The sequence below is a fragment of the Oryza brachyantha genome, chromosome 3, assembly GCF_000231095.2.
Source record: "Oryza brachyantha chromosome 3, ObraRS2, whole genome shotgun sequence".
Taxonomy (NCBI): Eukaryota; Viridiplantae; Streptophyta; class Magnoliopsida; order Poales; family Poaceae; genus Oryza; species Oryza brachyantha.
In genome coordinates, this window is record NC_023165.2 from 8,043,738 (window position 1) to 8,057,082 (window position 13,345).

General features: G+C 40.0%; 2 protein-coding genes across 3 annotated transcripts; one reads left to right on the top strand and one right to left on the bottom strand.

The window, feature by feature from the left end:
• The first annotated feature begins 1,382 nt into the window (after positions 1–1,382).
• On the top strand, positions 1,383–11,225 carry LOC102718159. Of its 2 annotated transcripts, XM_040522127.1 has the most exons (21): positions 1,393–1,638; positions 1,813–1,893; positions 1,987–2,321; positions 2,558–3,167; positions 3,277–3,345; positions 3,446–3,644; positions 3,742–3,805; positions 4,416–4,838; positions 5,038–5,122; positions 5,262–5,321; positions 5,419–5,471; positions 5,568–5,695; positions 7,877–7,979; positions 8,064–8,121; positions 8,216–8,269; positions 8,360–8,578; positions 8,702–8,760; positions 8,885–8,944; positions 9,275–9,368; positions 10,467–10,607; positions 10,746–11,225. In XM_040522127.1, exons 1-21 carry the CDS (start codon positions 1,483–1,485, stop codon positions 10,818–10,820), a joined length of 3,126 nt encoding a protein of 1,041 aa, XP_040378061.1. In that variant the 5' UTR covers positions 1,393–1,482; the 3' UTR covers positions 10,821–11,225. The 2 variants fall into 2 exon arrangements, with proteins under 2 accessions (XP_040378062.1, XP_040378061.1); XM_040522128.1 differs by lacking the exons at positions 9,275–9,368; positions 10,467–10,607; positions 10,746–11,225 and having other exon boundaries at positions 1,383–1,638; positions 8,702–8,764.
• Positions 11,226–11,470: 245 nt separating this feature from the next.
• On the bottom strand, positions 11,471–13,166 carry LOC102717880 (organelle RRM domain-containing protein 2, mitochondrial). Its single transcript, XM_006649797.3, has 3 exons — positions 12,887–13,166; positions 11,950–12,018; positions 11,471–11,863 (listed from the first exon to the last, which is right to left on the bottom strand). Exons 1-3 carry the CDS (start codon positions 13,071–13,073, stop codon positions 11,628–11,630), a joined length of 492 nt encoding a protein of 163 aa, XP_006649860.1. The 5' UTR covers positions 13,074–13,166; the 3' UTR covers positions 11,471–11,627.
• Between the last annotated feature and the right edge of the window lie 179 nt (positions 13,167–13,345).

Genomic DNA, 13,345 nt, shown 5'->3' on the forward strand with positions numbered 1-13,345 from the left:
GTGTCATTGTCCATTGGAAATTGGTTAGACTTGTTTTCCCTTTACACAACAATACTTGTCAAATGTGAAATTTAGGTTTTTGCATCGTTATTTATTTATCTTTACTAGTAACTGTACACATGCAACACACTTTTCTACATGACATCTTGGATGAAACTAAAATTTGCCTATGTAAACTCAATATACACCCATGACGATCTATTACATTTTATGGAAACAAAGAAATAAATGTAATGCATTGCACATATTCACAAATAGACAATCCAAATGCAAGTTACACGCGATACAACAGTGATAATCTTACCAAATATATCTAGCATAAAATTTACACCACACCACTCCATTATATATTCCTTCAAGATAACTAGGGATCAGCAATCAAGTGCTGGTGATAACTTAAAATGTGGTCCCAATGTGCTAGGTAGATTAACTCGAGATGTGGTGATAGCTTAAAATGTGGTCCCAATGGGCCGCCTGAGGGCATTCTCCTAACTATATAAGGGGATTTCTGGGCTGTAAAAATATTTATTTCTCAATTTGATTCATTGTTAGTGTATGGACAGTAGGAATGACATATAATATTTTATGTTTGCAAAAAACTTTTAAAAAGATGAACGATTAAACAAGGATTCAAAATTCAGCGCTATGATATGAAAACAACGAGGAAGATTTAAAAAATACCAGTGTGCAAACTAGCTCTCATTATTCCTGTTTTTCAAACCAAACGTATATCAAAAATTTTAGATTATATATATAATATATTATTTTAATTAATTTTCCGTTCGCTTTGTTGTAGATGATTTTATCCGTCGGATTTATTTCATGAGTCATGAGTCTTTAGTGATGGTGCACTGTATAGGATTAGAGATATAGGGCTCCATCGTTTTGCGTTTGCAGTTGCGTTTCAGCATGATAGGCTGCTGCTTAAAAGCAACCGTAATTCCATTGTTTTGCTTACGAGGAAAGAATAGCTGATTAGTGAATCTTCTGTGGCATTGTGGATTAATGAGTTGAGTAATTCTTCATGAGATTATACATGTTTTTAAACTTCACTGGATGTTTTTTTATTTTACAAAATGAGAACTAATTATTGAATACAAAACAACAAATTATTAAATGACTCGTTGACATATTACTTATTACACATAATCTTGTTGGTCTACTTAAAAAATAGCCATAGACAGATCCAGTATTATATAGGGCCTACTATCAAAGCAAAGACTGATCTGCATTTAGCATGATAAACAAACCGATGAGCTTACGCTGAAAATCCTTAGCTGAATTAGCGAACCGACCGAGCCCACAGATTTAGATCTGAACTATATATTGTTGTCGGCTGGCCTCCGCCTTTTTCCTGCCGCCGTGAGCTCTCCGCTTCCTCCCAAACCCCCTCAACCCGGTGACGATCTCGTCTACAATTCCACAGCTAACTGCTGGTTGATCGCTTAGTTGTACGGGGTCGTCGAAGCTAACGGCGGCGAGATGAAGCCGCCGTCGCCACCGAAGCAGACGGCGGCGGCGGCGCCGGCGACGGCGACCACGGCGCAGGGGTTCGAGATCGGTCAGATCACCTGCGTCAAGGACCTCCTCCCGCTCCTGGAGGGCGTCCCCGTTACGTATCGGTTCGACAAGTACAACGTGAGTAGTAGCCCCTCGTCCACGGCCCTCTGACGGGCGGGCCCCACCACACCTTCGGCGCCGCGCGCCCGGCCGCCGCCGTGTTTCTTCCTCGCTGTGCTTTCTTTTCTTTTCTTTTCCTTCTCTCTGGCTGAAATAACCCCGCACGCCTCTCTCTCGCGCTCTCGCGCGCAGGCGACGCTCGAGGGGACTGTCGCCTCCGACGGCTACGTCTGCGCCTGCCCCGCCCACGCGGCCTGCGGCTACCGTGGCAAGGTGAGATCCCGGTTTTTTTTTTCTGGTGTAGAGGTTTTTTTTTTCCTTCACCTTCTTCTCCGGCGTGGTGTGGGGTGGGGTGGGGGGGCGTAGGGGCTGTCGGCGTTGCAGTTCGAGAAGCACGCGGGGGTGACGTCGAAGAACCAGAACGGCCACATATTCCTCCGCAACGGCCGCTCGCTCTACGAGCTCTTCCACGCGCTCAGGGAGGTGCCCGCCGAGAACTTTCCGGAGGCATTCCGGATGGCCGCGGGGGTGCCCATGACGGTGCTCGCCGCTGCGGCCGCGGCTGCCTCCGAAGAGCCGCCGCGGGAGCGGGGGTCGGCGGCGGCAGAGCAGCCCCCGGCCTCGGCGACGCCCCGACCGCGTCCGACCGTGGAGATGCTGACCGAGGAGGAGAAGGCTGGCTTGTCTCTCCTTGGCTTGAGGTGAGCGCCTCCGCCTCTTGATTTTCGTTTGGAAATCGTTGGGTAGTACTGTGGTGGCACGATGTATTGGCGATTTCACGGCATAGGAGTCTTGGGCCTTTCCATGGGGATGAATTCTTCTGTGAGTAGTGGAATTGTAATTATTTTGCCAAAGCTAAAAACAATGACGTCTTAGATTGGTAAAATTAGTAGTTGGCTGCAGGATTATATCGGGCTTAATTCAATTTTTTGAGCAGGGCAAGTGTCTCAACGACCGAGACTAATCCAATGGACGGTGTTGAAGGGCTTGCTTCAGAAGCAATTATTGTTCCAAGTAGTGACCAGGCAATGCCTGATGCAGAAGAGATGGGGAATGCAGCTGCTGAGAGACCTAGGAATAGTGTTCTTTCGACAGCCACAACCGTTAAAGTGCCAGTGATGACAGGCAATGACCGTGCAATGGCTGATGCAAAAGAGATGAGGGGTGCAGATGTTGAGCAAGATGGGGGTTTGTCAACAGCCCTTGCTGTTAAACTGGAGGTTACATCTGGTAATGACCATGCAATGCCTGATGCGAAAGACACGAGGAATGCAGATCTTGAGCAACCTAGGGATAGTGTGCTAGCAACAGCCTCTGTTGTTAAAGTGGAACTTGGAGCAGTCAATGACCATGCAATGCCTAATTCAGAACAGACAAGAAATCCAATTCTTGAGCAACCTTGGGATAGTAATCTGTCGACAAACACTCCTGTTAAGATGCGGGTTACGGAAACCAAGTATCGGCCAGAGAGTATACTTAAAGATGTAAGGGGATTGCTGTCCACTGGCCTTCTTGAAGGCTTCAGGGTAACCTATAAGAAGAATGAGGTCTGTGTGGTTCCTTCAGGCAGTAGAATAGTAGATTCATTGTTGAATCTGACTGAAAACCTACTTTTATTGATCTGATGAAAATTGTGTTTATTTTGATGATCCTTAGGCGGAGAGGATTGGAAGAATAAATGGACAAGGATATTCTTGTGGCTGCTCGGAATGTGGATATAAAAATGTCAGTTTTCTGTTGTCTTCATTCCTGGAAATTTTTGTCTGTTCCCATATATTATCTGAAATTTTTTACCTGACATTAGTGGGTGTCTGACAATTTGCAGATAATGAATGCTTGTGAGTTTGAACAGCATTCTGGTGAGTCGTCCAACAATCAAAACAATCACATATTCTTGGACAGCGGAATTTCTTTATACATGGTGATACAAGGACTGAAATATACTAAACTTGATATGCTTGGGGATGTGATTGGCAAAGAGATCGGTCTCCCTCCAAATATGTTTCAATATGAAAAGTGGAAAGGTATTTAATTGAGTACCTGCAGCTTTCTAGCTTTTGTGTACTTCAAGATGCTAATCTTTCTGTTGGCCTATCTTTTGAAAAAAAAAATGTCATTTAGCTTCGTTTCAACTGGAAAAGGATGATTTTGATGATGCACCTTCAGAACCTTGTTCAACTCAAAGGTGAGTTACTGTGCATGTGAAACTTTTCTTTGACCTGAAATGCATGCAAAACTTTAGTGGGTCTTGTATTTGGACTCTCCAGAAACCCATTGGTGTACCTTGGGTTATTACAGGAATTTATATGTTATTTTCTTAAACATCATTTTCGGGCTTGAACTTTTCAATAGGTTCACCGAGCCCCATAATAATGGCAGCTTAATGCTATACATCTGCAGTATGAATGAGGTTTCAGTTTTAGCTCTTCTCCAAGCATGATCAAAATATTTAGTAATATTTCGATGTTGTATACTACTACTCCCATCCCAAAGTATAGCAACTACTAGCATTAAAAATCAAAATTTGTCCCAAAATATAACAACTTCTCCACCTACATTCTCTTCTCAACCAATCACAACCTTCCACCATTCAGTTTCTTCACTTGCTTTCTTCTCTCAGCCAATCACAGCCTTCTCCCATTGAATCTCACCTACTTAATACCCGTGTTCAACTCTAGAACTTCATATATTTTGGGATGGAGTTAGTACCTTATTGTATCAATAACATTTAGGTAATTAGGTTATCATAATCTGCCATAGACTGATTCCAGTATTCTTGAAAACCCAATTTCTAGCTCACAAGAGTTCGCTATCGCTTTGACGGATTCGTTGAAAGACTCAACCAACAATGCCAGTTCAATCCTCAACTGGAGTTCATTCAGGAGGCGTTCAGATAGACAGTTCAAACGAGGATGTGCTGAGACTTTGACTCCAATCTTGAGTAGAAGCCCCGACAAAGAGACATCAGGTCTATCTACAGGCACTTCCATGAAGAGTGGCACTGAGGAAACTCCTAGTGAGAACACAACTGTTCTTCTCGCTCCCGATGGTATAAAATGTAATTCCGCTGGACGTATTGCATTGAGTTCCACATCTTCAGAGTGTGATCCCATAAATTTGGCACTTCCTTTGTCAAGTCCACTTACAGTAATTCAAGATCCTCCACCAGACCACAACGTTGACTCAAATTCGAAAGATTTGTGGCAACCAAAAGTGAGGTAAAGGTCAAACCTACAGCATTTCTTGACATTCGTCACATCTACGGTTTTCTGCTGCATTTAAATGTAGAAAGCTCATGAATCCTTCCAGCGTGATTTAAAAACAAATGTTGGAAAATAAACTATTATGAAAAAAAAACAGAATTAACTCGAAACTTAAGTTTTATAATTCAAATTTTGGCTTCTGTCTTTTCTCCAGGGATAACACTTTGCACCCGATGCTTTTCAAGGAGGGGGGGCTTCCAGACTTTACTTTGTTAACTTACAAGACGAAGAATGGAGAGGTCTTCTAAATTGTTGAATGAACTGCAATATTTTTTCCCTACACCTACACCAGAAATTATAACATCTCTCAGACATTCATACTTCCCTGTCTTGTAGGTTATAACATCTCTCAAATATTCATACTTCACTGTCTTGTAGGTTCTAATGCAAGGATATAAACTGGGGACAGGTATAGTCTGTGATTGTTGCAGTAGCGAGGTATCTGTCCCAAACTTAGCAATTGCTTAAGTTTGATTTTAGGCCTTTTTTATTCTGCTCAAGGACCAAACCATTTTTTGTCCTCTTTTGACTCCAGTTTACTCCTTCACATTTTGAAAAACATGTTGGAATGGGGAAAAGACGGCAACCGTAAGCATCATCATTACATATAAAGGCACTTGTAGTATTTGCAACTCAAGGATCTTGGTGTTCCGTTCATTTAAATGGAGGATATGTTTGTTTCAGGTACCGCAGTATTTATACTTCAGATGGATTAACACTTCATGAGCTGGCACTGAAACTGCAGGATAGTTCGCAGACAATGAACAGCACTGTTCTTTGCACGGTTGATGAACTCCCTAATCTTACTTCAGGTAACTTAATGAGCCTTCCAGTTTTCTGTTTATTTTTATCCCAGTGGCAGTGCGCCCTTATTCGTTCATTATTTTAAATATTACATTTTGAGGGGCATCAACGCAATAGTCATGATCTCTGTAGAATTGTTCAGTAGGTTCTTTGTGAAATTTGGACATATGTACGTTAGTGTCTTCATGTTTCTTTATTTAAAAGAGGTAGACCTAGTGTGATAATGGCATTATCAGTTCACCACATTGACAGGGAAGATGAGAGCTAAGAGCTTCTTGCTTACTCCTCCCCCCCCCCCCCCCCCCCCCCCCAACTGTGTAAGTAAGTCTCAAGTTCAAATTCGTCCTAAAATGTAGCAATACCTCCACCAACCTCATCTCTACCAATCACAAATTTCCACCATTCAATTTCTCCTGATTAATTTCCATGAAACATCTAGAAATGATTCATTTTAGAACGGAGGGAGTCTATCTTAAACTTTTGGTAAGTTGGATACAATATGGTCGCAGAGCCAGGAGATTCTAACATTGAGATTCAATCAGTGTAGTTGAGAAAATAATTGCAGGTATCTTGAGCCCATTAAAGAGCCTATAAAGTAGTGTTATGTTGCCCACTGTTCCTGTAAACCTTGAGCTATTGGGTGAACTACTGCATTAAACTTTTTAAGGAGCAAGGATAACCACATTGTTGATTTTCAGTTTGAACCTGAATAGAGCTCATGGTTTTCAATGCCCAACTGAGATGAAAATTGGACGTCTATGTTTGATTTAATACATGAAGTAACTACTAATTTTCTTTAGGCAACGAATGAAATGATATTTTGTCAAGTAAAAAGTGAAATATTAAATGCATTTATAATAGCAAGATCGCTGGAAATATTCAGAAGATGATTTTATCTTTTAATTGTTGGATGCACATGTGTAATTAATCTTCCATTTCTTATTCAGTGACTAGGTTAAGCTTTGTATCTAAATTTAGGTAAGAGGTAGAAATTTAAGCTTTTGAACAATCGGTTTATGCATTTTTTGAGCCTTAGATTTCTTGATAGAACTTGAGGCATTTGATTATTTTAGGACCTCGAGGTTTATTATAACTGAAATAGCATAGAACTGCTTCAGCGTGGGGGCACTGGCACACTAGTCAACTATTCGCACTGGGCAATTGTGGCAGCTGAAGAATCACTTCACTATCTCACTTAGGACTCAAATTTTGGCATAGATAATGAAGACTATGATATTCTTGCAATGCATGCAGATCTTGAAACATGCTCAATGTTTTCTCCATAACATGGTTTAGAATTTTTTTTTTGTGTGTGCATTTTCCTTTTTCTGAAGAGAATTTTCTCATTTTCCTGTTATGTGCTGAGATGATATTACCAAATTAGTATATGTTCTCTAGACTCCACATTATATATTTCCTACAATCACAAAGACATAAAAATCCAAGGAATTAAAGCTGAAAAAAATAAAATATCTCTGAGGGGCAGCTTAGCTACAGTTATGCAGAGTTAAGGGTAATTGGGCATAGGGCAATGGTGAATGACTGAACGCCCTGCTCATTTTATGAAGGGAATAGTTTGTTTCTGTTGGAACCAGCCCTGTGAAGTGGAAAACTTGTATTGTTTCTCTCCCTTTCTCTCTCCATGCTTTCTAGGATGGCGGAATAGTGCAATTTTCTGAAATACTTTGCAGTCTTCAAACCACGGGTCTCCTATTCCTTTTACGGTTTACCCCAGAGGTTTTTGGGGGTAATCCTTAATCCACCCGTTAACTCTGGAGGCCTGGACCAAACAAAGCTGTAGGCTTGTATAAGTTGAATACATGATGGATCTTCGTTGCTTTTTTACTTGCATACATCCCATGATGATCTTCTGTATAGATATGTGTATTCAATTCCTCATCTGCATGCGCATATTTGAAATGTGGCTTACTGTCTCGTGTGCTTTCATGTACAGTACGCCTTTTTTTTCAAATACTAGAATATTCTATGTTATAAAGATGTCTAAGAATATTTGTTTTTGAGTGAGCAGCATAAGTATGCATTATTAGGTTCTGTGCATAACAGATATAATGTAAGAATTGACTTGTATAGCATGTCTTGTTTTGCCTCCTTTAAGATGTATATGCCATGTTGAGTCAGTAAATAATTATCTTACCCTAGTGGAACAATTGTTTCCGTTGTTATCACAGGTTCTGGCAGAGAAGCTTTGACCGCTAGCAGACCTATTATTTTTCCCTTGAAGCGGACACTACAAGAAAGAGTATCCAAAGTAGAGAGCTGTTATATTTGTGGGTGAGAATAAGATGTGTATGGGTGGCAATGACAAGATTATTTGAGCCCATTATATGTAATTCTACACCTTTTAAATTTTGACAGAGATCACCATACGGCGATTGGAGTTATCAGTATTGACATGATTGTCTTCTGTAACCAGGTTTTTGTTCTGCTTAATGCTTTTTTCCTCCACAACACGTTGCCTTCAATAGTTAGATTGTCACCCTGATATTGTGCCCTATTCTTATGTACAGTGTGAGAGAGCATGCCACGTTAAGTGCTACAACAATGGACTTCAAAAACCAAAGGTCTGTTGCCTTTTCCTTTGCATGTGGTTGAGGAAGGCTTGTCATTTTAATTTGTGAAATGACGCTGTTGTCTTGTTCTGAACATTTCAGGCACCTCTGAAAGTTTTGGGAGAATACACACAATTCAACTTCATGTGCAGTGAAAAATGCCAGATGTTACGTGCTTCTTTGCATGAAGCACTGAACAAGAGGGAAGAGATTGCCTTTCTCAGACAGACAAGATCCAGTATTTGTTGGCAACTTTTAAGTGGAATGAATATGAGGAGTGATGTGCAACAGTACATGCATCAGGTCATTGAGATCTTCAAAGTAAGACCTTTTATGGGAGCTTATGTTTGTCATTTGGGAACTCTGATTTGTCGATAATTAAATATATTAAATATGCCGTTAATGAGTAGGCTGCAAAAGTCTCACTTTATCCTATATCTGTAGGATTCATTTGCCAGAACAGCTGCCCAGGACATTGATGTTATACAAGATATGGTTAATTCGTAGGTTCTTGCTTATTTATCTTACTCTTAGCTGGCATGTGAATGTCCACATTAATAATGATCAACACTCTTTTTTGGTCTGTATTGAACTTAAGTAAATAACTCTAAGCATCAATGGTTGCAGACAGTCGACTACCGGAGAGAAGGATTTTCGTGGAATCTATTGTGCAGTGTTAATTACAAGGTAATACATCTCTGGTGTACAGGTGTAGCACATTGTTCTTTTAGCATTTCATGCCCCTTGGTCTGCTTGTAGAAAAATGTATCTGCTATGTACTTATGTCTACAATCTATACCCCACCCCCACCCCCACCCAGGCACCCGCCCACGCGCATAACAAAACACACTCAACCAACACCATACCCCCAAAAGAAATCTGAGTGCACATGCAATCTATTAATTGTTCCAACTGATTATCAATTCTTAAGCAAAAACAAGTGAAATGCTTTTATTTTGCATGTCGTTTAGTTGCTCTTATATCATACTTATTCATCCCCTTTTGTTGTATTTGCAGTACACTTGTTGTGTCAGCTGCAATTCTGAAAGTGCGTACAGAAGAAGTTGCAGAACTTGCCCTTATTGCTACGCGTAATGAGTGCAGAAAGAAGGTGGGAAAATAAGTAAACTGTTTAGTCCATAATGAACTCTGTTACTCTCTTCAGTTTCATTATTTAATGTCGTTGACTTTTAGATTTATGTTTGATTATTTGTCTTATTAAAAAATTTTGTGCAAATATGCAAATAAGTCATGCTTAAAGTTTCTTTAATAATAAAATAAATCTTAACAATATAATTAATAATTATATATTTTTAATAAGACAAATGATTAAACGTTGATAAAAAAATCAATAGTGTCAAATAAAAAATAGGGAAGTGGCATTAAATATCTGATATAAATCTAGTTTTACATAATATGGACGAAAAAACTATGCTTTGGCTTAAGAAAAGAGAAGAAGTAGAAATCCATGGAACAATGATAGAATATGGCTTAAGGCTTAAACTAAAGCATAGCTTTAATGATTCAGATTGTGGTTTGAACAAAAGATCATGACTTATATTTGGTGTATTGTTATGGAGCCACAGGCATAAGCAAACCCTTCATGCAGCATTTTCACTTTCCTATAGTTCAGATCCTCTGACAATTTTGAGTAAATTTCACAAAACTACAGATAGTTTAATCAAACCATCACAAAACTACAGATTTTAGGGGGACTATAACATAACTTCAGATTTAACATCAATTTTATCCCAAAACTACAACTTTCATAACTTAAAAATGATAATAATGCAACTCTAAACCCTGTAGTTCTTTGATAGTTTCACCACTAAATTTGTAGTTTTTTTGAGAAATTTGTTGTTAAATCTGTAATTTTGTGAAATTGTGAAATTTACTCGACACTTTTTGTTCCTTTATATTTTTACTGGAGTAAATACCAGAGATAATCTTATTGGAGAGTGTTTCCATTCCTCTGCTAAAATTAAAATTGCACAATTGGTAAAGTACAATTGTTAGTGGTTGAGCTGCAGGTGGTAACAAATCAGGTTTTTCTTTTTCTTTTTTTCTACGGCCTACTTAAAGTAAGATAGGCATTTACTCTGGATGTTGAATTTATGACTTGGGAGTACATACGAACGAAGTCAATGTAAAAATATCTAATACATAGGCAGACCAAAGCATTATTTGCTAACTTTGTGTCTCTCTGCAGGGTTATTTTTCACTTCTCCTAAGTCTAATTGAAGCACATTTAAAGGCATGGAATATCCGTCTTCTAACGGCACCTGTTGATCCAGAGATGGCGCCAATCTGGTCTGACAAACTTGGATACACTATTTTGTCAGATGAACAGGTAATGCATCGTCCTCTTCTTGTATCTGTGCATTTCCTGCTGTTGCTGACAGCATTAACTTGTACTAGCCGTATATGAAACTAGTAATCTCTCTCCAAACTACTGACATTGCACGACTGATGATCTGTTTGTTGACAGAAGCATTCTATGCTGGTGGCACATCCCTTGGTGATGTTCGAGAACCTAACCTTGATGCAGAAATCACTTGCCTGAGAAAACTGATCCCATGGTTTTTAGGAGAGAAGTTTACCTTTGGATAGCCAACCGGGTATAGTTTGTAGCCGGCCACCTTTTTAATGGATGATTCAAGGCTCAACTGTGTAGAGAGTAGAGGCATCTCAGTAGAATCTTTTAGTTAGTACTTAAAAAAATCACTCAGAAACAAGGTTTTTGTAGATTAACGTCGAGTGGATAATTCGAAGCTGAATCATAACTCTTTGCAAGAATAGAAGCGTTTCTGACATGCTCCACCGAGAGGGTTGCGTCTGTGATGTACATCATTTGCCACACATGTTCCCAGCTAGCTAGATGTGATCAATTGCTCCCAGTTTCTTTCTGATAATGTCAATTAGGCATTAATATCATGTCATACTTGTACCTGTATTTGTAGTATCATATCTCTGGGCACAGTGGTTGCGGGGGTACAGGGTACCGCACACTGTATCATCCATATCTAGGGGTGGTAATAAGCCTAACTATTTTGCTTATAAAATTTAAGGGCCGGATTTAAATAGGTTAAAATAAAATTATATAGAGTTTAGGGCTAATTTTTTTTAAGAATTAAATAGGGTTGGAAAAAAACTCATGGGCCTTGGCTCATTCCCACCATATCTCTCACGTAGCAGAATAGTATTGCTCCACGGTTCATTAGTTTCCCCAATTGGGCAACAAATATAGTGTTCAATATTTAGAACAATAATCACGGACGTCCAACACATAATTCATATGAATGACATTTCTATCAAACTACATATCAAAGTTTTTTTAGTTATAACACCACAGTGCTATACTGCTATCTGACTAACCACACCATCCTACAGTTTTGTGCGTTGTGAAGCCAGTGTGTGATGAATGAGTGTCCGGCTGAGGAGCAGGTTTATGCTCCCTTGGTTTAGCAGGATCAACAAAAATAACCCATCCATCTAGAAATTTTGCATTCATCTCCTGCCGAGCATTCTCAGCTTCTTCTAAAGTCGCATATCTAACAAAACCAAAGCCCTTGGATCTTCCAGAAATTCTGTCTGTTATGACTTTTGCTACATGAGGCAAAAAAAACCATTAATGAGTTTGGAAGAGAGATATCAGTGGTCAAAAAAACATAACACCTGATCAAGATATGTACATTCAAGTAGTTGCCCAAAGGGCGCAAAGGCATTTTTAAGCTTCTCATCGGTTGTTAACCTTGAAAGACCTGTGTTGCATCACATTAGGCATATGTGAGAATACAAAGAAAAACAACATAACGTAGGTTCACAGTATGTAGTTAATTGTCGAGAGCAAAAAACAATCTAATTTAAATGTATAAATGTAGTAGTAATATGCAACGATACAGTACAAGCAACAAACACATAAATATAGAAATAAAATTGAACCGTGCAGGAAATGTCTTCCTCAAGAATGCTGAGGAGACTCAGTTGTGTTATCTGTCAATGTGTTCAGTTCAGCCATGTTATCTGTCAATGTGTTCAGCAACGATACAGTACAAGCAACAAAACACAAATATAGAACCCTTATCTTTTCGTTTATGCTTATGCTTATATGCCAAAATTTGAGTTTTCAACCTTAAATTTAGAGTTGATTTTGAGGGGGGTTTTTTACCGAAGTTTATTTTGCAGCATTTGCTTTTAGATCGCTAAGAATATGTATATAAAGTTTTATTCACGAATTATTTTTTATTTGCAAATATGCCGAGCCAAACAATCACCCCCAAAATAGAACCGTGCAGGAAATGTCTTCCTCAAGAATGTTGACAAGACTCAGCTGTGTTATCTCTCAATGGGTTCAGTTGTTCAATGTAAGCATACGGACAAAGATAATGACAAGAAAGAATAGATTATGAGATTTTGTTGAGCGCAAACACATTAGCTGCTCCGATTTAGCATAAAACATGGTAACATCACAGCACAACACACACAACCATCCCCAATTTATACCGAGAATTCGGGCTGACCGTGTCGTCTTTGTACCCATGAAGCGTAACAACAGCCAATCTTATGGAAACAAATAGAGCAGATGCGTGTGATAACAGGGAGGGGAGCTGGGTAGGTAAAGAGAGTTACCGCTGATGAAAAGCTTGGGGGTGGTGAGCGGCGGAACGTTGCTGACCTCGGTGTCGTCGCCGAAGACGGAGGACAGGGGCGATTGAGTGGGCGAGCCGGCGGAGGAGCAAAAGGTGGCGGAGGAGGAGGAGACCGGGGTGGAGCCGCGGAGGAGGAGGCGGCGGAGCAGCGAGGAGGAGAGGGCCATGGCCGCCGGTCAAAACCCTAACCCCGGAGGAGGAGAGCGCGGGGCCCCGGAGTCCCGGCCCGTCCGATCTTCTGGGCTCTGGTCTTCTGGTTCGACCAGATCAGATCTGCCGTCTGCGCTTAGTTTTCGAGGGATTTAACTTTTTGCCACTTTTAGAAATGACGTCTTACATATTTGTCACCCGCTGTCTATGACACGTGGGTCCTCATGTGTCTATGACATATGGGTCCAGTGGCAAATATGTTAGTGTCATTTCTAAGAGTGGCAAAAGT